Genomic DNA, 25,762 nt, shown 5'->3' on the forward strand with positions numbered 1-25,762 from the left:
TTTTGCAAGATATTGCAGTTTTGCAGATACTCAGTGATGACAGTTATGAAAACCTGAGAGGTGTCCCAGGAAGACATTACCCTCCAATAATTTACACATTTTGTCCAGTTGTACCTCTCTGGCTTTTTCTTTGGAATTTTTTCTTTCGGACAGGCATATCGACCTCGTTCAGAGGAGATGGCCTTGCGTTTCTTCATTAAGCTTTCTGAACTCTAGGCAGTTGTGTTGCCCAGCTGGCTTTGCTTCTTCATTGCTGCCCGTACATGGGTTTATTCTTGACCAGGATGGGTTCTGCCTGTGGCATTTGCTGGAGCAGTATTGGGAAAGTAGAAATGCCTTCCTGTCTCTGGCTTGGTTGACAGTATGCTACTTGTGTGCCTCCTTCTCGCTGGTAATCTGCCAACACCTTTCAGGATATTATGAAATTTAAACCAAATGAGGTTAAAATGGAACCTCTGTGCCACTGGACAGACACCGACTGACTTTCGGCAGAGGCCGTGGGATTGCAGTTGGGGCCAGACAGTTTTAAGCGTCCTTTAAAGGGAGGACTCAGCCTGTGTGCTCAGTTTTTATGGTGAAATTAATTGTCCATGTTTAGGGCATATTTCAGGCTAAGAATTCACTTTAAAATCAGAGACATCTTAAAGTCATTTGCCTTGTGTGTGACTTCCGCCCCTGCTCCCCACTAGATCTGCAGGAGTGATGGCAGGATGTTTCTGAGCTCCTGGTGACACTCTTGGACTCTGGGTTGGGGTATGAAAGGGCCACTCGCTGCTGAGCTAAGTGCTCACTTTGAAGGAGAGTGAATCAGAGATGTGTCCCTTCTCCATGAAGTCCTCAACCAGCTTGGATCCACAAGTGGGGTGAGGGTAGCGCTGGGAAAGGGGGCTGAGGGGATTGATATCCTTTCCTTAGAAACCGCTGGGTGAGGGAAGAGAGGTTGGTTGCAGAAGGTGGCACCTTTGGCATTTGGCCATTCAGACTGTGCAAGAGGGCAGCAGAAGTGGAAAACGAGGAGAACTTGAGTTCAGAAAGTTACAGTCTCTTGGGCCATGTGGCACGGGGCAGCCTAGATCTTGCACAGGTTCCTTCCCAGTGTTTCCGCAGGTGGATTCGCTTACCCTGGGAATCTCCGCGATGCGGAATCTCTCATTTTAGTTCTGTGGGGTGTTTTGTCAGTTGTGGTGTTGTAATTGAAACTATTTTCTGAAGTTAAAAAAAAAACTTTTAAGAATTAAAAATAAATGAGGCAATTCACGTTGGTGGTTAAGCACTTGCCCTTGGAGCTGAGCTGGACTTGGCACATTTCATAACTGCGTGACGTTGGGCAAGGAGCTTGATATTCTGAGCCTTGGTATCTTTGGCTCCCAGGCCGAGGTGCTCGGAACAGTGGAAGAAGGGTGGGGTGGCTTTGCTGGGAGAGCTGTGCTGTGCTGCCATCCTGGCCCACTGCTGCTTTCTTCCCTAGAGGCCCAGGGGCTGCGGTCATCATTCTGGGAGGGGAGGCCCTGGCTGCCCTGTGTGGCTGGGGACACCTAAGGAGATCCAGCATTGTGTGTGGGGCAGTGCTGGTGCTGTGGCATCACAGCTGTGGATCTTGGGGGACTTTCTGGGTCTACGTGTGTATCTAGAAGTGTCAGGTGTGCGTTGAAATAAATTTGAATTTTTTTGAGAGTGGGAGGGGGACGTTGGCCTACTGCATTTCACACACTGGAAAATGCAGTAGAATGGCAAGGACCTTACTTACCTTTGCTAATTTTCAGAGCCAGGGTTCTCATGCAGATGGTGGTGTGTCCAGAAGAGCAGTTCAACTGGGAATTGGCTGCCTCCTCTGAGGATGTTGGCCGAATTTCACAAGGCTAGTGGGCAGGGCTGCTGGATGCTATTTCCCATTGACCAACTGCTTCCTTAGGCCTTTGCGGTTCTCCCCATTCCACCTCCTTGTGTCCTGTCATTTCCCTCTGAGGGGCTGGAAGATAGCATAGAGCCACAGTGACCTAGAAGACTTGATACTGCTTTGAGTGTTACAGATTCAAGGAAATGCCCACTGGGCTTTCACACCTGACTTGATGCAGGAGATCTTTGTGTAGCAGATATATTTAAAACACGCACATGAGCACTGTTGTGAGGGTGTGTGTGTGTGTGTGTAGAGTACATTTCTACGTGGCTTGCAAATACTTTTTTCCAGAAGTTTGGTAGTATAGATTAGAAACATGCTCTGGCCATTCCTTCATTTTTACGTGAGATGATGAAGGACTCTACACCCAGGTATTTGAGGTTGGGATTGTGAGTGGCATTGAAGGTGCCAGCATAGAGGGTCTATTCTGTGGTAAGTGGTTATATCAACCCCTGGCAGAAAGCCAGCACTCAAATACTTTCATAGGATCCTCTTTACTCCTCATTCCCATAACCACTGATCGTTTTGTTAAGTCTTGACTAAGTATCAAATGCAAATAGAGAAAAGAAAAGAAAATTGAATACAGCAACATTTTTCTTTCTAGGGACACTGATTAGATAAGACAGTATTCCCCAGTTTCTTTTTTTCATCTCTTTTCTGCTCCTGAAACACACACTCTTTACAGCTACCTTATTTAAATATCACTTCTGCAGAATCAGCAGTGGATTTCTGTTTTAAGAAAAGCATAGCATTTTAGGTCCTGTGTGGATTTCCTAGTTGTTGATTCATTCTAAAATGATACCTCTATGTACCTCTCTCATATACTTAGGATTGGGAAACACTTTCACGATGCCACTATTAAGGTTTTAGATTCAATGTCTAGTATCCCAGAAAAACATAGTCATGGCTCTTGAATAAGAGATTTAGCTATAATTAATAGAAAAGTTTTACTAGTACTCTGCAAATAAAACCCCTAGCTTAAAATTTTAAAATAAGATCCACAGTGTCTTTGGCCTTCCTTTGTTTCAAGCACAAAATCAAAACTGCCTCGTTGGATCTGTGAAGCCCCCAGTGTAGGGTGTAGTCGGCCTTCCTCATCTCCTTGACCTCACCCACCTTGCTGCCCCCACACTGCTCTCTTTTCCATCAGGGTGCTAAGTCCTTTTTTCCGCAGGGCCCAACAGTGGCTAATCTATCTGCTGGAATATGCTTCCCACCATCTCTTCCCCTGAGTTGCCCCTTTTTCGTTGTTTGATTCCCCGGGCACATGCTATCTCAGAAGACTTGCCAGTCTAAAGTAGGTCCTTGCTCTTTTCCTAGTACAGGCGATCCGGGAATGCTCAGCGAAGTATGTGAATTTATGTACCTGCTTATTTTCTGTAGTCCCCCTGGAGCACACGCTCCAGGGGGGCAGGGATTTTCTGGTTGGCTTTGATCATTGCTGCACCCCTCAGTGCCCCTGCAGGAAGTACTTAAATATTTGTGAAGCAAATGAATAAAGGTTAGTGAAGGTCAAAGGAAACAGGCCTTTATTGATGACTTTCTCATGCCTGGGAATACTTGGGTTATTTTCTTTTGCCTTTAGCCTTCCTGACTTTAGGAGATAAATCTAAAGGGTTGCTGATAAAGCAGCTGAATTCAAAACTGGTGGTTGCCAGACGGAAGAGGGGTAGGGGGATAGGTGGAGGGGAGTGGGAGGACTCCAGTTCCGGAGTGAAGAATCACGGGGATAAAAGGCCTAGCCTAGGGAGTGTGTGGTCAGTAGCCTTGTAGGCTGGCGGGCAGGGGCTGCACTTGTGAACACAGCCTAAGGAGTAGAGATATTGAATCACTATGTTGCACACTTGGAACTAAGGTAACACTGTGTCAGCTATACTTGAAGAAAGAAAAAGAAAAAAGAAACATAGTTGCGTGGTCACTGCTATGAGCCTGGCTTTACCGCAAGGCCTGTACTGCAAGGCCTGCACTGTGCCCAGCACAGCAGCCTGTTTTTCAGGTTTTCCAGTAGTGGCTGTCAGAGCCTTCTCGGGGAGCATCTGCCACCCTGCCTGAGTGCTTCCGTGCGCTTATGTCCCTATGCTTCCCCGGTAAATTCAATCATCCCCCAGCCCTAAGTTCAGGAGAATGCTCGGCTCCTTGCCAGCCAACAACCCTACTTTTGGGGCTCCTCCCTTACTGGGGAGGAGGGGAGGGAGGGGCATGTTGCCGGGTGTTCTGTGCTCTGTGCGGGCCTTTGTCCTGAGGCCCCGTGGAAAGAAATGGGGCCCTGGGAAGTGCGCTGCTATGCCTGGGAGCCGGGAGCCGAGTGCTTTCTAAGTTCTGTCCTCGAGGTGGTATTGCTTTGGGGAGATACACTCCTGCTACACTTGAGTGGTCTCAGAGTTTAGCAACCTCAAGCACCCCCCCCTTCACCCCCCACAACTCCTGACTAGGCTGAATCTAAGCAGTTCATATTTAACTTCTCTTCAGGGATGCCATTGAATTGATACAGTATCTTTGCATTTTGCAAAGGAGCTTTTTAGTCAACTTTCCTCATTTCCTGTCTTTAGCTTTGCTGAGGATATGACCCCTATTTTACAAAACGGACAAAACATTCTCCCCAGAAAGAGTGGAGGATTGAGAATAATTGTTTTGACAGAACTGACAAACCATTATTTTGTCCCAAGTATGCAGATCGACTCCTTAACAATTACTCAGTATTCACTTTGCCCGAGGCTTGAACGGAGAGTGAGTTTTAATGCATGTTAAATGCTTGATAGAGTGGATCAAACTAAAGTAAATTTTGTCTGATTTTGAATCAGATAGTGGATCCATTGCACAAGTCTGTCTTGTCAGCTTGGGTCTCAACTGTGGCCGTAAAAGGTAAAACCAGAAGAGAACTATCTTTCATGCTGTAACTAGTTTTTATATAACATAAAGTTAAAAACGGTCCTTTGGTTTTTCAGCATTCCAGTGTGATTGGAAAGGTTACTATCTTATATTCAACATGATTCTTGAGTAGTTACTTATGTGAGTTGATATTCTTAAATTAATGGTAGAATTTTTAAGTATTTTGATGATGGTCAGTCTTGTGGCAGCTCAGGGTGGATGGAACCAGAGCGAGGCGGTATTTAGTGGTTTCTGCCCTGGCTTCTGTTCAACGTAACATAGTTTGCGTTTAGAGTTTTTGGCGAATGGAAGTATGTCTTCTAGGTTGTGGTAGTCCTGGAGTAAATGGCTTGCATGTGAAACTAGGGGGAAGTTTAATTATTGGCAGATCAGTGACAGTGACAAATTGTTTTTCTTCCTTTCTAGTTATACATGGGAAGCTGTTGATACCAAAAATAACATGCTTTATAAGATCAACATCTGTGGAAACATGAGTATTGACCAGTGTGGATTGTCAAGTGCTGTTTGTATGTACGACGTGAAGACAAACAGCTATTATTCCGTGGGTAAGTACAACTACCCTTGAATCACTGAATGTACAAGATCCCAATTTTTCAAAAATGACTCTAGCTATCTACATGCAGGCTTATATATTGCTTTATAATATATACATTTCATGTTTTATGATGGTTACAAGTGGTAACAATTTAAATGTGTGCAACATGAGATTAAATTAGATTACTTCCATCTAGTGGAATAGTAATCATGAAAAATCATGAAGAATTATGCAACTTTCTATTCATTAGTATGGAAGGATGTTTCCTGGATGACTCTTCCTGCCCTCTCATGTTTTCTTGAACCCAGTCTTTACCTTTCTCCCTCCTTCACACTCATTTCTTCCAGTGCTCAGTCCCTCTTCACCCCCTGCTACGATTCTGCTTTCTTCTGTGCTTGAGTCTCAGGCTGTCAGTATTTACAAGGGATCAAAGATGGTCATTGGTTTTAAACTTACCTTAAAAATTTAATGGTCCTAAGGACTGCCAATCCCAGAGGAAAAAATGTGCAAACTTTCATTTCATTTCCCCAGATGCCCTCTTTTTGGGTTAGGATCCCTTTCTTCTGGTGAGGATGATGGGTTCAAGTTGGCCAACAGCGGCAGGCCTACTGAGTTATGTGGAGCAGGCAAGGGGGAGATGCGTAAAGGATGGATGCGGAGGGCAGACCTAAAAGCAGTGGGTATTTCCCTGGGTTTGGTGGCATGAATGTCTGTGGTGACCTTTGACCAGCGCAATTTGAACAGTAAGATGTGATGGTGAAGGATAGTCATGAAGTGAAGATGTGTGTGGTAGCTGGGAGAGGCTCCTGGGCAGGTTTTTGGAGTTTGGGAGGGTTGTCTTGCTGTGGTAGTTCTGTCTGTCATTTTTTTTTTTTTTTTAAATTTTTTTATTTATTTACGATAGTCACAGAGAGAGAAAGAGAGAGAGGCAGAGACATAGGCAGAGGGAGAAGCAGGCTCCATGCACCGGGAGCCCCATGTGGGATTCGATCCTGGGTCTCCAGGATCACGCCCTGGGCCAAAGGCAGGCGCCAAACCGCTGCGCCACCCAGGGATCCCTTTTTTTTTTTTTTAATTTTTTTATTTATTTACGATAGTCACAGAGAGAGAAAGAGAGAGAGGCAGAGACATAGGCAGAGGGAGAACTGTCTGTCATTTTGAATGAAAATTCCTAAACACGGCTAAAAAGGATTTTGAGGAAGTAACGTTTAGAGGGTTAAGAGTAAGGTCTGCGTGACAAGTGACTTCTCTTGGCTCCCCTCTCTCCCAATAAGGGCATTGTCTAGACTAGAAACAGTGGTAAAAAGGAGTTGAGGCTCAGGACAGAGATCTGAGAAAGCACCACGTTTTTCTGAACTCTTGGGTGGGACAAATTTCATTTTGTGTTCTGCTTAAAAATGTGCAAATGAGGTGGCCAACTTCCTGCTGTAGGACACAGGTGGGCCTGTTGGTCATTGTTCCTCAGATTTTCAGAGAGAAAAGGTAGTCTTCCTCTTGACTTGATTCTAATATTTGACTACAGTATTTCTGGCTGATGAAAGTACAGTGTAACAGATGGACACTGGATGCAGATAAGTCACTAGGAGGATGATTTGTGAAGTTGGTGTGGCTGGACAGAATTTGAGAATAACCAAGTTGGGGTGGCTTTGAAAGCCACGCAGGAGAATTGATATTTTCTGAGATGTAGGTAGTGGATCCATCATAGATTCTTTGTGACAGTAATGGGGGAGGTAATCTGGCAAATTTTTTTTTTTTTTTTTTTTTTTTTAAAGAAAGCTGGGTAGAATGGAATAGGAAAGGCTGGTTAAAGGGAAGAGGCCAAAGGTAACTAGAGGAGTTAAAAGCTAAGTTATAGGTTGATGTCACCTAGCAGTTTCTAGGCTCATTTTACTCACACTTTTCCCAGAGTTTCACATTCCTGAAGGGAGAGAATGGTGTGCTAGATGGTGGCTACTTCCCGCATTGACCCACTTCTTCAGCTCAAGAGAGCAAACTCTCATTTAGAATGAATGCGAATGACCTTCCAGTAAGACAATCTTGAGTCAGATATAATTTTGCTAGTTTGTGTTGTATAATAGAAATAATGGAATTTGTTATAAATTTGGTTTCATAACTAAATAATAATTTTTTTTGTGCATTTATGTGCCAGCCATATTTTTAAGTAAAATATCTTATTTAGCTCATTCACCAACTTCTTGAAGTACATGACTTCATTTTGTCTTGTTTTTATAAATGGAGAAACTGAAGCACAAAATGGATACAGAAGCTGGTTAGAGGTTGCACGATTATGGATTCGAATGTTGACAGGTAGACTCCAGAGCCTGGGTACTTATTCTGGGCTGGAGTCTTAGGGTCATGTTGGACAGTTGCAGAGCTAAAATGGGAACCCTGATGGGAAATCTGAACTCCTGGCTGTGAGAGGACAACTGAGAAACTAACTTCTTATGTATGAACTTGCTAGAAAGGAAACAATGTGAATTTTGAAAACAGCCACAAAAATTGGAGCTCTCAATAGGTCAGAGGAATGGAAAAGCTATATAGCTGTAGTAGATTAAAATACATATGAAAACTTAATGTATAACCAAAAGTTGGGGTGCAGTTTCGCTATTTATCTGCTACAACAGCTTTAGACCTCTCCTTCATACCCTATAACAGAAATTTCATATCAGTTAAAATTAAAAGTAAAATGACAATAGAACATTGGGAAGAAACCTAGCAAAACAAATATAATCTAGGAGAGGTAGGAGCTTCTCTTGGTAAATGATAACGAAGACAGACAACACGAGGAAAATGGCAAAGTCTGAAGATAGGCAGTTATTAGTTCACAAAAGAAGAAATCCCATATGGTCAATACAACTTCATTCGTAAGCCAGGTGTAAATGCAAATCAAAGCAATAATGAAATCTCATTTTTCTTCTATCAAATTGACAGAAGTTTAAATGGTTGAGTCAGAGAGTGTTGGCACAGAGCCTAGAAAGGGCACATGCCTGTATTGCTACAGGAGGACGGTTGTCTGTAACTCTTTTGGGAAGATCATTGCTGATAGGAGTTTTATGGTGCCCACAAAGGCTGTTTTTGTTCTTAGAAATGAATATTAAGGCCTCAACTTTGGTTTAAACAATACTACATTATTTTTAATTAAAAAAAATCGTGTGTTCTTCCTTAGGCAAATTATATTGTTACAAATATCAGTCTAGCAGAGTTTAGCAATCTTTTTTATGGGACCTGTGAACAACATTTGGTTCTTTTTACTACCTAGTGGAGCCGTCTTCACCACAGTTTAAGATGGTTTTTACAATTGACCTACATGATTTCCTTTTAAAGTGCTTCATATGTCTGATCTGACCATTAGAGCTTAAGCACTACTACTAATAATTATAAATTTAATAGTTTAAACATAAATATAATAAGCCTGAAATTCTCTTAGATGTTCTAAATACTGTGTCACAAGTTTCAATCAATTGCTCAGTTATAACCTGTGGATTGATTGCAGTCCTAACATTGAACATTGCCATTATGTAAAAATACCGAATATATTCACTTTCCTCCTGACATCCCAAATGTTAATTCTTTGGTCTTAATGTCATTAATCTTTCTGAGGGTTAAAAGCTGTAGATCTGCTTCAGGAAGCCTGTTACCTGCCCACAGAACTGAGGTAACATACGCGTCAGGAAAAGACTGGTCATTGTGGTTACTTACCGCCAAAGCCTGGGGTTCTGATCGGCTTCTTGTTGGTGACCTGGATAGGACACAGAGGATCCCATTGTAGTTGCTGCATCAGGTGACTTCATTTACTGTACAGAGGCTGGCCCCTGACTTTAGATGACATTGTTATTTGTTGATTCTTGTATGTGGTCAGAGAAATCTAGAACAGCCATTCCAGGTTGTTCACGGGGTTCAGTTTTGCATCTCTGACTCTTAAGATGTGAACATCTCTTTTCCTTTCAAGCCGTGTATTCTTTCCTTTTCTTAAAACCATGTAATTCTTTTGGTTATTTAAGATGATAATCTGGTTGAGACTTAGATATAATTTATGTCTCTCCTGATAGTCTGGCAATAGCTGTTAAATTTTAAAGCCTCTATTCCCATAACCTACTTTTGTAAGTCTTACCAGTAGAGGAATTAGCACTGTACACAGATTTTGATACACGGTAGTTTTTTTGGTAGCATTGGTAACTGTGGCAGATATGCTGGCACCACCTAACTACTGGAAGGGTTCCATAAACTGTAGTATATTGTATTCTGCTTCACTTGGTTAAGTCACATCTTAAAAGATACATGTATAAATTATATTTTGAAACAGCCAACATTTAATCATTTATTTATTTATAACAAATACTTGAATGACTCACTCAGCACTAAAACAGACAAAAATCCCTTTTCTTGTGGATCTTACATACTAATAGTGTTGTGGGGGACAGACCGAAATAGTGACTAGATAGTGCGCTAGAATGTGACAAGTGCTGTAAAAAAGAAAAGGAAGGAAAATCAGGAGTGCTGGAGGTCTCAGGAGTGTGTGTTCAAGAATATTAAAGGGGGTAAGTATCACTGAGAAAGTGACATTTCAGCAAAGACTTGGAGTGGAGGGAGTGAGTCAGGTAGCTCTGGGGGGAGCAGCCAGTGCAGGGGACAAGGGGCAGTATTTGAGTGGGGAGGGTAATTGGTGGTAGCAAGAATAGAAATCTCTCTCTCTCTCTCTCTCTCTCTTTTAAAGTGTTAATATAAAGAGGAGCAGAAAAATGAGGCAGCAGCTGGAGGGAAAAATTGGGTGGAGAGGATTCTTTTCATTTGGTGAAAGAACACGTGAATAGTACACGTTGAAGGACACGACACCATAAAGAAAGGGAAGTGGGGAAGAGGGAAGCCTTGCTGGAGCACATTGGTGACTAGCACGGGGAGGGCTGCCTGCCTGCCTGACAGGCTCTGAGCGATGTGTTGGGGAGGCCCGGTGGCCGCACGGTGGGCCCTGAGGCTGCCTGTGAAGTCGGGATTGCCAGGGCTTGCAGCCTCAGCGAGGCCGAGTTGCGAGCTCGGCTGGGCTCGGCCGGGGACGCCGAGGGTTGCAGGCGAGGCCTGGTAGGCCTGGAGCGTGGCCTGGTCTGGTGGGCTCTGGTGAGTGCGGCCTGGCGCGCAGGGTCTGCAGGACCCGGCGCGGCCTGGCCTGTAGAGCGTGGCCGGGTCTGGCGGGTACGGGCGAGCGCGCCCTGGCGGGCCTGGCGCGTAGGGTCTGCAGGACCCGGCGCGGCCTGGCCTGTGGAGCGTGGCCGGGTCTGGCGGGTACGGGCGAGTGTGGCCTGGCGGGCCCCCTGGCGCGCAGGGTCGGGAGGACTGGGCGCGGCCTGGCCTGTGGAGCGTGGCCGGGTCTGGCGGGTCCGGGTGAGTGCAGCCTGGTCTGGCGGGCCCGGGTGAGCGCGGCCTGGAGGGCCCGGCCTGGAGAGCGCGGTCTGGCGGGCCCAGCGCGTGGTCTGGTGGACCCGGCGCGGTCTGGCGGACCTGGCCTGGAGACCGAGGTCTGGCAGACTCGCCACGGCCTGGCGGGCCCGGCAAGCGCGGTTTGGTCTGGCGGGCCCAGGCGAGCGCGGCCTGTTCTGGCGGGCCCGGCTGGGAGCCCGCGGTCTGGCGGGCCCGGCGCGCGCAGCCTGGTCTGGAGGACCCGGCCTGGTGAGCGCGGCCTGGAGGACCCGGCGCGGTCTAGTCTGGTGGGGCCCCGCCAACGCGGTCTGGTCTGGTGGGCCCGGGCGAGCTCGGCCGGGTCGGGCGGACCTGGCCTGGAGAGCGCGGTCTGGAGGACCCGGCGCGGTCTGGCGGGCCCTGGTGAGCGTGGCCTGGCGGGCCTGGTACGCAGGGTCTGTAGGACCCGGCGCGGCCTGGCCTGGAGAGCGCGGCCTGGTCTGGCGGACCCGGCCTGGAGAGCGCCGTCTGGTGGGCCTGGCGCGCGCGGCCGGGTTTGCAGGACCCGGCCTGGAGACCGGGGTCTGGAGGACCTGGCGCGCGCGGCCCGGCGCGGCCCGGAGGACCCGGCGCGATCTGGCGGGCCCGGCGAGCGCGGCCTGGTCTGGCGGGCCCAGCGAGCGCCGCCTGGTCTGGCGGACCCGGCTTGGAGAGCGCGGTCTGGAGGACCGGGCGCGCGCGGTCTGGCGGGCCTGGCGCGGTCCGGCGGGCCCGGCGCGCGGCCTGGAGGACCCGGCGCGCGGTCTGGCGGGCCCGGCGCGCGGTCGGGCGGCCCCAGCGCGGTCGGGCGGCCCCGGCCTGGTGAGCGCGGTCTGGAGGACCCGGCGCGGCCTGGCGGGCCTGGCGGGCCTGGCGGGCCTGGGCGAGCGCGGCCTGGTCTGGCGGGCCCGGCCGGGAGCCCGCGGTCTGGCGGGCCCGGCGCGCGCAGCCTGGTCTGCAGGACCCGGCCTGGAGAGCGCGGCCTGGAGGACCCTGCGCGGTCTGGTCTGGTGGGGCCCCGCCAGTGCGGTCTGGTCTGGCGGACCCGGCCTGGAGAGCGTGGTCTGGCGGGCCCGGCGCGCGGTCTGGAGGACCCGGCGCGGTCTGGCGGGCCCGGCGAGCGCGGCCCAGCCCATTTGGCGCCGTCCTCGGGAGCTGGCCGTGGGCCTGGCGTGCTGGCCGCGGCCCCGCAGTCCTCGCCCGGCGCTCGCCCGGGGAGGACGGCCAGGCTGGCCGGTTGCCGCGGTTGTCTGCCGCGGTTCGCTGCGGCCTCTCCCCGAGTGCCCGCGTTGGCAGCCGGTCCCGGCCGCCGGGCGGAGCGGGCAGAGGAAGACGGCGAGGCGGACAGGCGGGTGCGGTGCTGATGCGGGCCCGGCGCGGCGCCTAGGGATGCCGGTGCCCCGTGCCGCGGCGGCGGAGCTTGGCTGGATCCCGCCCAGCCCGAGGCCAGGGCCCTCCGCGGTTCCTTTTCGGGGCGGGCCCAGCTGTTACGGGAGCCCCGGGAGCTCTGGGCGCGGGGCCGGCAGGGGCCGCCGCGTGGGGGGGCGGGAGGCGGGAGGCGGGAGGCGTGGGGGAGGGTCTTCACGGTGGGGGGCGCGGCCTGTGGGCGCCCCCTTCTGGCGGCGGCGCGTGCCGCCTCCTGCCGCCTCCTGCCGCCTCCTGCCGCCTCCTGCCGCCTCCTGCCGCCTCCTGCCGCCTCCTGCCGCCTCCTGCCGTCCGCGCCCGCCCTCTGCGTCTCCTGGAGCTTGGCGCTGCGGGGGCGCGTGGGAGCCCCGCCCCGCCCCCGGCCCCGCCCCGCCCCCCGGCCCAGCCACGCCCTCCGTGGGCGGGGCCACGGCGCTGTCCGCGGGCGCTGTCCTCGGTCCCGGAGGCTGCGGGGCTGCTGCGCTCCCGGCCGGCTCCCGGCCGACAAGAGGGATTTTCGGGTAGATCTCGGGAGTTTTAGGGAGAGAGGGAGAGAGCGATTCAGGCAGACCTTTGCACAATGGCGGGCGGGCAGTCGGGAGAAAGAACCAATGGACTGTGAGCCGTTGCCCCCTCTCCTCTGGCGTCTTGATGTTGACCCCTCCTCCTCCTCCTCTTTCTTTCTTGAAAAAAAAAAAAAAGATCTCAGGTGTTTGTATCGAATTGGACCGTCGTATCGGTTCGTGATGCAGTCATAACTAATCCGTGCACTGACCTTTTACTGTTTTCTCCACTAGCTGTTTCGGACGACGTGGAGCCCCATCCCTAATAAAATCTCGTGATCTGAGAATAACCAGTATCTGTGTGTTTCCCCCATCCTTAGCCTGTATTTAAAATTTTCTTCCCTTTCTTTGTCTTTTTCTCAAAAGTCTGCGTGTGTGTGATTTTTTTTTATCTTTATAGAAAATGTATGCACACGCTATGTGTAATTTTCTGGGACTTAAAGTGGTTAACAGCAATATCATGTTGCTAAAGATCCACCATCTTGTTACCTTTCACTGTGGTTTGCTCCTGTGAACTCTTATATAATGTCGTGTTGGCTCTCCCAAAGGTAGGTTATCCACCCTTCTGCTGATGGGCACTTGAGTTGTTTCCAGGTTTTTGCTCATGCTTCATGTGGTTCTTATTTTTTACATTCATGATTTTTGTATGTAAAACCATATATATGTGTACGTTTATAAAATCATGCGTATGTGTGTATGTATACATTTTACAGATATGTATGCACACATATACATGGTTTTCTTTTGTGTGTATACCTGAGAGTTGAATATGTAGCTCGCGAGGTACATGAAAGTTCAATTTTAGGACCTAATGCCACGCTGAAGCAACAAAGGAGAGCTAGACCATTTCTCCTCCAACACTTGGTATTTAACTTGTGTCCGTGGAATGGTTGTAATTGGTATGTCACGTGGTCTCAGTGTGCAATTCCTTGATTACCAGTACTGTTGAACATCTATCACTTCATATATTTACTGACATATCTTTCTTCCCTTTGATGGCATCTTACCCATTTTATATTGAGTTATCTGTTGTGTGTGACTGTTCTGTCTCGCTAGAAGTCTTAGAATTTTCTCTTTGGCTTTGATATTAAAATTCACCGAGACATGACTAGTTGGTGGGTTTTCCCTTATCTCTTCATTTTGTGTGTGTGTGTGTTCTTTCAGTTCAGAGATCATTTTGTTTCACTTTCCAGTAATATAAAAAAGTTTTTAATTATTCTTTTGTGTGTAAGTGTCTATATTCTTGGTGCCAGTTCTTTGCCAGCTCTGTGTATCTCCCAGTTTATAATTAGTTTTTGTTTTCCTTAAGCTATTTTTTTTAAAGAATGTAAACTTTTAGATTTAGGAAGTCAAATATACTGATAATTTTGGAGTTAATGGTTTTTGAGTCTTAAATATTTTTCTACATTAAGGTATGAAGGATACACTATTTTCTAAAAGTTCTAAAGTTTGACTTTTATGTCTTTAATTGTTTTAGAGTTGATTTTCACATATAGTGATAGGTAGGGACGGATCCAATTTTTATCTCTTTTTCATATAGGTTGTCATTTTGTTGTCAGTTCCTTTTATTGAGTAGTCTCTTTTTTGCCCTCTGATCTGTTACTGTCATATAGTAAGATTTGATTCACACATTATATCTCTGTGCTCCTGTTCTAATCTGCTTTCAGTTTATCTGTTCCTATGCCAACGGTCACTATATTTGATGTAATGTAGACATATTATACTTTCGTTACCTACGGTGACATACCAGGCAAATGAGATGTAATCACCCTAGTGCCATTCTTAAGAATTATGATTTTATAGCCTGTATGATGGGAAGTCATTGAACTTCAGCAGTTGAGTTAAACATTTCTGATTTGTGTTTTCAAAGGTCACATTGGTTGAGGTATAGATTGGGTTGGGGGGTGATGGTGAGGGACAAGAGTGGAGCCAAGGGGACTGATCCTACGCTATCACCAGAGTATAGATGAGAGGTAACAGTGGTTTTAGTAGTAGCAGTAGTAGAGGTGGAGAGATGTGGATGGATTTGACATGGAGGTAAAACCATTAGAACTTTCTGATTTATTGAATGTGGTAGATGAGAGAAAGATAAGACTCACATGTAATGTATTTGGGGCTTGAAAGGCAACTGGGTGGATGGAGATATTGTTCATCAGATGAGAATTCTGGGAAAGGGATAGTTTGTAAGCTTATAAGCTTTAGATGAATTATGTGCCACTTTTAATTTGCTTATGCTTGGAGATGGCTTTATGGTTATGAATGTTTTATCACTGGTTCATGCTTTTCCTTTCCAAATAGGTGATTTTTCTTCAAAAACTGCAACCAGATCCCTGCTGGAATTCAGCACAATACAGAGTTGTAAGCAAAACCCAAGTCACAAAATCCAAAGTAGCATCACCTTCTTATGTGGGAAAACCTTGGTGAGTCCACAGCAAGTACTTTATATAATGTTCCTTTTGTTAAAAATGTTTGCCTGTTAGGCATTCTTGCTATAGTGTTTTCCCAGGAAGAATAAGTGAGCAAAGTTAAAAACACAAACAGAACCATCAAACCAGCAACCAAAACACCATCACCATTACGAACCAATATGTAAACAAACCCTACCCCATAGTTACAACTTTTAAGTGAAACTTGACCTACATCCTGTGTAAAACTACAATTCAAGGTGATTAGTGTGTTTAAATTCAAAACACTGTTGAGTGTTTACATTGTAGGCCTAATTTTTTTTCTTTCTAAAACTTCTTTTCTTAGCGTTTTTATCTTGGTAGTTTTTAGGGCAATGCATTTATTTTTTTTAAATTGTTTTTGTTTCCTCATTTATATTAAATTGGAGAGACCAACATCTATCTAGGAGAAGTCTTGGCCAGTAGGTAATGGCCCCTAATCATACCTTTTTTTGAGTGCAACAGCTTTGGACCAGTTGCAAGAGGGCATCATTACTTAAAGCATGTTGTTTGTTCTTACTCTTCCATATTGCCTGTGAGTTGTTGGTTTTAATCTCTGGTATTTAGAAAGGGACTTTCAGTAAATAATTGCTAGCTTTTAGGAGAAGCAATTTACATACAGATCCTGTGAATGTTCTCTAATCAGAGTAAGAACCCAAGTGTTTAGAAAAATAAGGTTGAGTGAGCTCATGTGGGCTACCAGATTGCTTTAAAGTATCTTTTTAGAATTTGGTGCTGTGACTGTGGCATCTTCAGGCCCATTCTGTCTCCTCTCAAGAACTTTAAAAATAGAACTTAAAATTGTTAATTTTGGACCAGCCTGTCAGATACACTCTTGTCTATGTTGAAACCTTAGAAAACGATCTGTTTGTAGTGGTATGAAATATGGAGGTCTGTGTTACAGAGTAAGCTAGCTGCTGCTTTAATTTTAACTGATTTCCTTCAAGAATTCTGTATTCATCATACAAGAGCCAGAATTACGAAGAACCCCCTAGATTTGCACACGGGAGTGTGGAGGTAAATTCAGTGTCACGTATCAATCACCCGGCAGCGCTATGGTTGACCATTTTGGAGTCGACCCAGGTTGCAGTCTGTGTGGAGGGGCTTCCCTTGAGTGTGGGGGTGTCTAAAGCGAGGCTGGTGTGTGAACTCGGTCGGGTCCAGATGGGCCTCCGTCCTCAGCTTACAGGAAGTATGAGGTCACATTTTCTGGCTTTGATTTTGTTGGCATTTGGTTAAGAGAACATTTGGAGTTTGAGAGTGGAAGGGCTCCGAGGATTGCATCCCATGAGTTTACTGTGCTTGCATAGTTGGGGCAGTAGAACAGCTTTGGACCAGTTATACCAAAATTCCAACGTGATTTCACGAAGCTTTTGTCTCATAATTTCTGGGTTTGGGAACTTCTTGATGACCTTGATTAACTAAAACAGTTGGTGTCCTCCCTCCTCCCCCTTCTTCTTGCTGCTTTTAAAATTTTCATTAGCCCTTACTGTTTCTAACTTTAAAGGGGGGGGGGAAACCCTTACAATATGCAGTATGGTAACTTATTTTTACTTTTTTTAAATAGGGAACTCCTGAATTTGTAACTGCAACAGACTGTGTGCATTACTTCGAGTGGAGGACTACTGCTGCCTGCAAGAAAGACACATTTAAAGCTAAAAAAGAGGTAACAAGGGGACTCAAAGTCATGTGCTTTATAAAGGACATTCTGAGACCCTTAAGAATTGAAATCCTGGCCCAAACCTGTTGGGGTAAAAATCTTTTTTAGTTTTCAAATTCCATTTGAGTAGAGATACCATGTGATATAATTGTTAAAATGTGGCTGGGTGGTTTTTATTTTTAGGACAGGGCATTTAAAATCACAGGATGTGATTGGATGTAGACTGGCTCACTGTCTACTCAGTTAGTTCTTGGTTTCTGGTGCTGTGCAACCCAGCGGCTGACATGGTTGAGCTTGTGTTTATATTATTCACTCTCCGTACTGGCACCCATCTCCTTGGCCTTGGAGTGGCTTCTGGATGCTTTGTGAGTCTAGGCCAGGTGTCCCTAAGCCATTCAGTTCTTTGCTGTTCACCTTGGAGACTAGATGTCTCCTGGAATTCCTTCTACTCTTTTCCTGGTGTTTGGTCAAGTCATCTTTGGTGATTAATGAACCATCCTCTCCCCGGGCCCAGGGCCTCTGAGGTTGGCTCCGCTGTATGGCGTTTCCCCTCTCACCACCTCAGGTCTGAAAGTGGTTTTCTGTGCTGGCTTAGACGACAGGCTTTATGGGTTGGTTATTCTCACATCACTCCATTAGTTTTATGTTCTGAAGGGTTGATTTCAAAGACTCTTTTAGGATCTAGGAACTGAAAATGGGAGCAATCCGTTATTTTCACTGATGGCCCAATACGATGTCATTTAAGAAGGGTAAAGAGGGAGGAGTTTGTTTTTAAAAAATAAAGCTAAATTAAGTTATAAATAATAAATGATCAGTGGTTTTTCAAATGTGGCAGTTTGATACGGGAGTAGAAGAGGCAAAATGTTGCCTTCCGGAAAAGAGCATAAGGAACAGTGAGAAAGAAGTTTCAAGTGTGGAAAGGGTGAAGGTATAATATACAATGACACCGATCTGGAGGTGACGGTGTCAAATGAAACCTTGAATTTTAACACTTCAGTTAATGAGTCTCCTGGTATATGGTTAGTGGCAGGAAAAGCATCTGAGAACCATGGAGGGGTGTGCTTCCAGGTCTCCTGTGGGACCTCAGACCTCTCCGTGCCCCACAGATGTCCTCCTGGGCTCTGGTTCTCCAGCTCGGTAGTGATACCCATTTTTCCTGTTTGGACTGAGCGTCCCGTTGCCCTGCTGCTTTGCTGAACTGACAGTTGTGTCTCCCACTACCTGGGGGGTGGATATTGCTTTGCAAAATAAATCCGCAAATAGTTACTTGTTTTCTGTTTCTTTGTGTTGGAGGTCAGAAGTCACAGACTACAGCCTCTGGGCCACAGCCTGCCCCTGGCCCATGTTTGTACAGCCCTAGAACTAAGAACACTTTTTACATTTTTACAGGATTGTGAAAAAAGCAAAGAACAGCAACAAGAGAGACCTGTGTGACTCACAGAGCCTAAACTAATTTACTTTGTTGCTCTTTGGAGGGAAGTGAACATGGGTCTTTTGCTCTAAATCAGTTTTTGGTATATGAGGCGAGAGAGATGGTCTGTGTGTTTTCTCAAAACAGTGACATTTAATTTCTCTTCGAAGCTGACCTAAAGATGCACAAGAAATGTGTGCTTTGTTCTCAGGGATACTCCCTTTAGGTCTGCGGGGCGACCGGGGCTCTTTATTCGTGCAGTTTTCATTTATTGAGGGCCTGTCGTGGGCTCAGAAGTAGGATTTTCATTAAAGTTGAAGAGGGCTCTTGCTTTTGGAGAACCCACAGACGGCAAGTCCTTGCTCACGACCTGGGTCCGTTCTGCCTCAGGGACAGAGAAATTGAGCCGGGAGGAGCCAGAGAGCGAGGTTGCAGCTGAACAGCCGCCCGGCACCCCCAGCAGATCGAGAGGGAGCAGATTTCCTCTTGTCTGTCTTCAGCAAGATTTGGTTACATCGTTACACCTCGCAGGCTCTGGTAGCACTTCAAAAACTGTAGTAAATGTTTTATGTTAGAAAAAAAAATAAAGAAACCCAGATTTGGTTTAGTGTCCCTAGAGTCTTGATTTCTGCACCTCATTTCTGTTGTCAGTGGTTTTGTCCGATTTAGAGTAATTGGGCGGGCAAAGCTCGTGATGGTTCCAGACGCTGCCTTTACAGACTGCCCGTATAATGCTTGTTTAGTTGATTCTGGTAGGGTTGTTGTTGTGTGTGTTTTTTGTTTTTGTTTTTTAAGATAATAATTTCTCTAAAATATTTTGGACATACGTCCGTCCCCTTACCGTAGCGCTCTGGGGAACACAGAAAATTCAGGACTGACATGCTAGTGTTCTTACCAGAGTTAGATAAATACAGTTAATATACGTACAGCACTAACTAGGTTGATTCACTGTGTGGTGTGTGAAGCTGGCAAACGACCTTCTTCCCCAGCGGCTACATTCCTGCTCTTATGAATGTCTCCATTGCTCTACTCAGTGGAGCAGGAAGTGGGGAGGACTTTCCCCAGGAGCCTTGACTGTTTTTCCGATGCATGCTCCAATTCTGTGGGGTGCTGTGTTAGGCGTGTCTTCTGTTCCTTCCTGGAGGAGAGAGCCAGCCAGAAGTTGCTAAAACTGCCTCGAGTGGGGGGTCTGTGGACCTTGCTTACTGGAATCTCTTTAAGTCTTTTGGTGAAATCGAGCTAGTTTAGAACTACGAGCTCTTTCACACGTGGTCCCGGCTTTCCTTCCCAGCCTGTTCCCTCCTCTCAGAGGCCTTGGTCTTGTAGCTAGAGACTTGCTCCTTGCATTGTGTCCCACACGCCACCCGGGTCGGGTTGCTCCCTGCTGGAGTTGATGTTTCTGTGTGATGATGGCAGACTTTACATTTGCAGGACATTGGAACCTGGTCCTAGTCTGCAGTAATACATTTAATTTTGGTTGCTTTTCTGCAGGATGCAGTGTTAGGCTTGGTGCCTGGCTTTCTGACCTTGCTGGCTTTGTGTGCCTGTGCACCCCCCACCCTGGGATAGACGCCAGCCTCTTCAGTCATCCTAGGGACCACTGATCCCGCTGTGGATGTTGGGAGAGATTGCTTTAAGGGTCTGGTTGAAATGAGTTCATGAGTCCCCTGGGGCCGGGAGGAGGTGCCGGTTGACTCGATCCATTAGATCACTGTGAAATCGCTGAGAACCAGACTGCGGAAAAGGGTTAGTAGGTCAGAGCATTCCTGCAGATTTGATAGCATCTTTCTAAGAAAAACTTGTTAGCTAAATAGTAAGCAGTTAACTTTTGTTATATATTTAGATCTGCCTGTGAATAGCTTCAGTCTAACAGACAAAATTTTAGGAAAATCATCCTTAGATAGTGATGAAACGAATTAGTTTGAAATGATTGCCGAGAACATGAAGTTTGGGATACCCTCTGGCAGGGTGATTAAAATGATAGTGTATTATTTTGGAAATAAGATTTGAAGGGATGTTTCCCTAAAGACATAACAGTAGGTGGTGTTAACCACATGAGCAGGGTCTGTTTTATTCTTGAGCACATCTCTGGACTTGACTGCTTTGCCTTCAGAAATAGACTTTGTAAAGCACAGGCTCTTCCAACTGTGATGGGTTCCTTGAAATTTTAAAAATGAGAGGACAATGTCAGTTCATAGAGCCGAGAGATCATAAGTTGGAATCCAGTAAGGGCTGGATTAGATGACCAGAGGGGGAACTTGTCTTCATGTGTTACTAAACAGGTGTTTGAGGCACCCCTGTGAGGTTCTAGGCATTATCCTAAGCCCCTTGCTTGGGACTACAGGAGTGACTAAGTCCCTGTCTTCAGGGTAAGTGACTTACCCACTTGTGGGAGGAAGCTGACAAGTCAGCAAATGGCAGTGCCTGGAAATACACATCAGTGCTATGAAAGAATATCGTAGCATAGCCGGGCCCACCTTGAACATGCTCAGGACACTTACATTAGCCTCTAGTTGGGCAGAATCATCTAGCACAAAGCCTATTCTATAGTAAAGTGTTGAACATCTGATGTAATTCATTGAATGTTGTATGGGTGCAGAATCGTTGTCAGTGTGCTGTTTACCCCTGTGGTCGCCCAGTGATGGAGCCGCTGCTGCCCAGAATCAGACAGGCTCCACCTGCAAATCATCAGCCTGGAGACAAGGCTCAAATTCAAAATTCCAAGTATGGTTTCTACTGAATGCGTATCGCTTTCATGCCATTGCAAAGTTGAAGAACCATAAGGTGAAGCACTGTAGGTCAGAGACCGTCTGTTGATCAAGGATTCAGAACTGACAGGACTTGCTGATGGTTTGGAAGGTAGAATGTTAGGGTCTAGGGTGATCTTAAGGTTTTAGCTTGAGCAGCTGACTGAATGCTGAGATGGAGAACCCTGGAGTAAGAGTAGGTTTTAGGGGAGAAATCAAAGGCCCATTTATTTTTTTAATTGTTATTTTTTGGTTTATTATTTATTTTTTAATTTTTATTCAATATTAGTTAACATACATATGTTATTAGTTTCAAGGGTAGAATTTTTTATGTTTTATTCAATTTAGTTAACATATAGTGTATTATTAGTTTCAGGGGTAGAATTTAGTGATTCATCAGTTGCATGTAACACCCAGTGCTCATTTTTAAATGTTAAATTTAAGATGCTTTTGGGTATGTAAGTGATAATGGGAGATAACAGTAACAACAGTTATGTGGGCTTGATGGGAACTGCATCCAGAACTTTACAGACAGTAACTCATTGAGTCCTTACAACAACCCTCTGAGCTAGGACTGTTGTTTCCATTTGACACATGGGGAAACGGAGGCACAGAGGTCAGATTGGCTCATGGTCATGCTAAGTGTCAGCAACCAGAGTTTGGATCCAAGCATCCTGTCTCCAGAGTCTACTGATAAACAAGATCTACTGTGGTTGGCTAGGAAGTCTGGAGTTGGGCAAGAGACATACATTTGGGAATCATTGGTTGGCGTCGAATGCCATGCAGGACATCACTAGGGGAATGGTTGTAGACAGGGAAATGGCCTGAGAAGTCAGGTGTGGAGTGCCTGCCTCTGCATTAAGAGTTAGAAGGGAGATGAGGAACGTTCCCAGGAGGATGAGAAGGAGCAGCCAGCAGGTGGAAGGAAACCAGGAGTCTCTAGGGGACCAGGCAGCAAAGGGAAGAACTGGGATGGGTGTTAGGGAAGGGCCAGTGGCATTTGAATGCCGCTGTGAACAAGGGGAGGCTGAGAATGCACATCAGGTCTGACATCAGGTGGTCAGTGGTGATGTGGTGGGAGTGGTTTGGTGTGGTGGGAACAGCAACCTCCCATGCCCATGTGCAGGAGAGAATGGAAGAGGAGGAAGGGGGGTGGATGAGGAGGAACCAGTCAAGTAATTTCACTGTAAATGGCAGATTTCTGGCATGAGGGCCATGGGCAGTGTAGAGGGGAGGGAGGACATCCGTAAGCTGGCAGTTACTATAGCATGCCAGTGGAGATGGGACAGGAGGGAGGGAAAGATGGTGGTGCTAAATGCAGAGCAGCTGAAGCTCTCATTGGCCTTTGCTTTGTTTCTTTTGTCTCCGGGTGATCTCATGGCCTCCCCTAAGCAGTGAAGACTGGTGTTAGATAACATTGGTCAGAGGCTCTGCCGAGCTGGTAGCCTAAGGAGGTGCATGTTGAAGACTCACTTTTTCTCTTCTCTTCTAGGTGCCATGCTACGCATTTGATGGAGAGCTCAAGAAGCATGATTTAAATCCACTGATCAAGATTAGTGGGGGTTACTTGGTGGATGACTCTGACCCGGACACTTCTCTGTTCATCAACGTTTGTAGAGACATAGGTAGGTTTGGCAGTGGTGGTGGTGAAGGATTTCTTAGAAGGCTTTAGTATCTTTGCCTTTCCACTGTTATTACATTTGGATATCCATGTCCCTGAGTAGGTGCTCTAAGGAGGCAGGAAGATACTCTTTGTGCATAACCCCACCCCTCAGGCCTCAGTCAGTTTTGGTTCCAGTGCAGATTTTATGTAGTCTATTGGTCCATTTCAGTGAGTTCTCTTTGCCAGACATTTTGATTCCAGGATTCTCAGGTAACTGACTTCCAGTGAGATGGTGGGAGAATGAACGCGGTGGGTGTGCTGGGCGCCTCAGACCTGCCACAGCATGCTGAGTCAGCCTTCCAGGGAGGGGCCATGAGGAGGATGGCTTAGAAGCTGGGCGTTGTGTAACTTATGTCTGTGGGCTTTGAGTTGCAGGCCTGCCTGCGAAAGGGAGAGAAGAATGGTCGAGGGACCTTGGGAACTTGGTTGTGTTGCGTATTTTGGCCTAAGCCAACTTCTTGCCTGGCATTCTCCTTAGGTGCTAGAAGTGGTGGGAGAAGCTTGGGTGTCTTTGCTAAATGAACTGAAGACTGTAAATGATCTTTATCTAAATAGAGCCCTCCTTAGGGGCTTTGTTCCTCCTTGGACTTTGTTACCAAGTCTTTGTTCTGTCAGAACTTTCTAGAACCTAGCTTTATGTGTTTTTTCAGGGCTAGGGATTGTTAGTCCCGTAGGCCAAGACTTTCCATTACTCTAACAGCAGTTGTGTCACAAGTCAATCTTGCTGGTAATTAGCAAATAAAAAGATCATTTTTAGTGTTTTCTTTATGTCCCTGTTTCTCACATAGTACATGGAACTTTGGCCTTAGGAAAGTTTGGAAAAAAATACTAAAAATAAACTCAGTACAGGAGGGTGTGGCTGGGTGGTAGGTACAGGAGTTTACAGTGATTCTTTGAATTGTACAAGTATGTTGTGTACCATTTTGATTATTTCTTAACAGTTTTAAAACATGAGTATATGACATACATGGTTCACTAAAAGTGACCAGTGATAATCTTAGATTTTTGTGTGTGTGTGTCAGCTCTTCGCATCATTCTTTTTTTCTCCAAGGACAGCTTTTAATGTTCTTTTGGAAAAAAGCGGAGAGACAAAGTCTGTGTCTTAAGTGGGTCCGTAGCTCAAATTGGATTATAAAGCTGAAGAATCTTGCAGATTATTGGATTCATTTTAGTTTAGGAAACATTTAGGTTCCTGTTTTTTTTTTTTTTTAAATCATTTTGAAGATTGTCTGAAATTGGTGGAGATATTCTTTTTTTTTTTTAAGATTTTATTTATTTATTTATTCATGAGAGAGAGAGAGGCAGAGACATAGGCAGAGGGAGAAGCAGACTCCATGAAGGGAGCCTGATGTGGGACTCCATCCTGGAACTCCAGGATCATGCCCTGAGCTGAAGGCAGACGCTCAACTGCTGAGTTCTCTTTGCCAGACATTTTGATTCCAGGTGTCCCTGGTGGAGATATTCTTATACAAGTTTTTTTGTTATTCTGATTACTGGCAGTTTGGATTGAACTTTAGTGATTTTGACTTACAGTAATTTTTTAAATTTAAGAGTTTGAAGTTAAATAAAGTTAATATACTAGTTTTTGTCTAGACATTCTCCATCCCCAGGAAGTTGTCTTAGGCCTCAGACCCTGTTTGACAGTGACCCTGAGAACCTCACAAGCAGCTGTGGGTTTGCTGCTGTATGCCTAACTCTGCACACTCAGGGTTCTTTCTTGTCTCCTATTTTTGCCTTTAGTAAACTAATGCTGTGGGGGCAAGCGGCACAGCAGGTACTCAGTATGGACTAAACCCACCCACCCTTGTGAAGATTTGAAGTACTGCAGGGAGCACTTTCCTTTTCATCACTGCAGGGGAGCACTTTCCTTTTCATCAGCTGGCGCCGCCTCCTGTCAAAGTGGAGAAGATATGGCAACCCTCCCCCTCTGATTGATGAGGCTTTTGTTAAAGACCGGGCTGGGCCATATTTACTCATTCATGGGGGAAATATTTTTTGAGCTCCTATCATGTGCTAGGCACTGAGTCACGGCCCTGGATGGAGCTTAAAGTTGGGTGGCACATGCCTGGTAAACCAGTAAACCCTCTGCCGTGGTAGATGCCAGCCATGGTGCAAGCAAAGCCACGGGTCATCTGAAGTCTGGGCATTGTTCTAGGCACATCTTAGATGTCCTTCCCCAGACCTTTGGGCTGGGGGATGCACCCGCAATTCTATAGCTGTATAATTAGAGCAAAGTTACAGAGATAGCAAGTGGTGGTGTTAAGAGTTTTCAATCCAGAGCGGTCTCTAGGTTCTTTCCATGAATTTCCTCATCTTTCCACCGATCCATGGAGTGCCTGCATCTTCTAGTTGGTTTATAGTTTGGAGAAGGGGATTATGCTCAGGTTAGTGTATCTTTAGGAAAGGGGGTACCGGCATTCCTTGAGTACAAATTACATTATAGTCCCTGTTTCTTTTTTATTTCTTTTTTTTTTCCCCAAAGATTTTATTCATTAGAGGGAGAAAGAGAGCACGAGTGTGTGTGTGTGTGCTGAGCAGGGAGCCTGATGGGAGGCTCCATCCCAGGACCCTGAGATCATGACGTAAGCTGAAGGCAGACACTTAAAAATCTGAGCCACCAGGCATATCAATAGTCCCTGTCTCTCAGGCACCTCTTCCCTACCAGTGCAAACCAAGTGCTTTCTAGTCTTGCCTTCACTTCCCAGCAGCTCTGCAGGGCAGGCAGTGCTGTTCTCACTTCATGCATCTGAAGAGGTCACTGGTGTGCCCAGGGCCTCTCTTAGAATGGGGCTGAGTCCTAGCTCCTGTTTGTTTCCAAACTTCTGCTACTTTGTGTTATTTTGAGGACCTTCAAAAATTCAGTAATTGTTTTAAAGGGACTTCTGTGCCTTAGGTTAAGTGTGATTGATTAGCAGCCCTGATGTCCAGTCTGATGGATGTTTTACAGACTCACTGCGGGACTCAAGTCTACAGTTGCGTGGCTGCCCCCCCGGCACTGCTGCCTGCCTGGTGAGAGGGGAGCAGGCGTTTGACGTCGGCCAGCCCAAGGGAGGACTGAAGCTCCTAAGCACGGACAGGTGAGTCTGCACTTGCTGTGTGCTGCCTGAGCAGACCTTGCT

The 25,762-nt window shown here is 46.4% G+C and overlaps 1 protein-coding gene across 2 annotated transcripts in view; it reads left to right on the forward strand.

Moving 5' to 3' along the window:
* IGF2R (insulin like growth factor 2 receptor) overlaps nucleotides 1-25,762 on the forward strand; it is a 101,421-nt gene that overhangs the window by 14,982 nt on the left and 60,677 nt on the right. For both annotated transcript variants that reach the window (XM_055310302.1, XM_055310301.1), the window contains exons 2-6: nucleotides 5,192-5,331; nucleotides 15,017-15,138; nucleotides 16,730-16,828; nucleotides 22,473-22,605; nucleotides 25,591-25,720. In XM_055310302.1, coding sequence (XP_055166277.1) covers nucleotides 5,226-5,331; nucleotides 15,017-15,138; nucleotides 16,730-16,828; nucleotides 22,473-22,605; nucleotides 25,591-25,720 — 590 coding nt within the window. In that variant the 5' untranslated portion in view covers nucleotides 5,192-5,225. The remainder of the gene's footprint in view (nucleotides 1-5,191; nucleotides 5,332-15,016; nucleotides 15,139-16,729; nucleotides 16,829-22,472; nucleotides 22,606-25,590; nucleotides 25,721-25,762) is intronic.

Source organism: Nyctereutes procyonoides, unplaced genomic scaffold (assembly GCF_905146905.1).
Source record: "Nyctereutes procyonoides isolate TBG_1078 unplaced genomic scaffold, NYPRO_anot_genome, whole genome shotgun sequence".
NCBI lineage: Eukaryota > Metazoa > Chordata > Mammalia > Carnivora > Canidae > Nyctereutes > Nyctereutes procyonoides.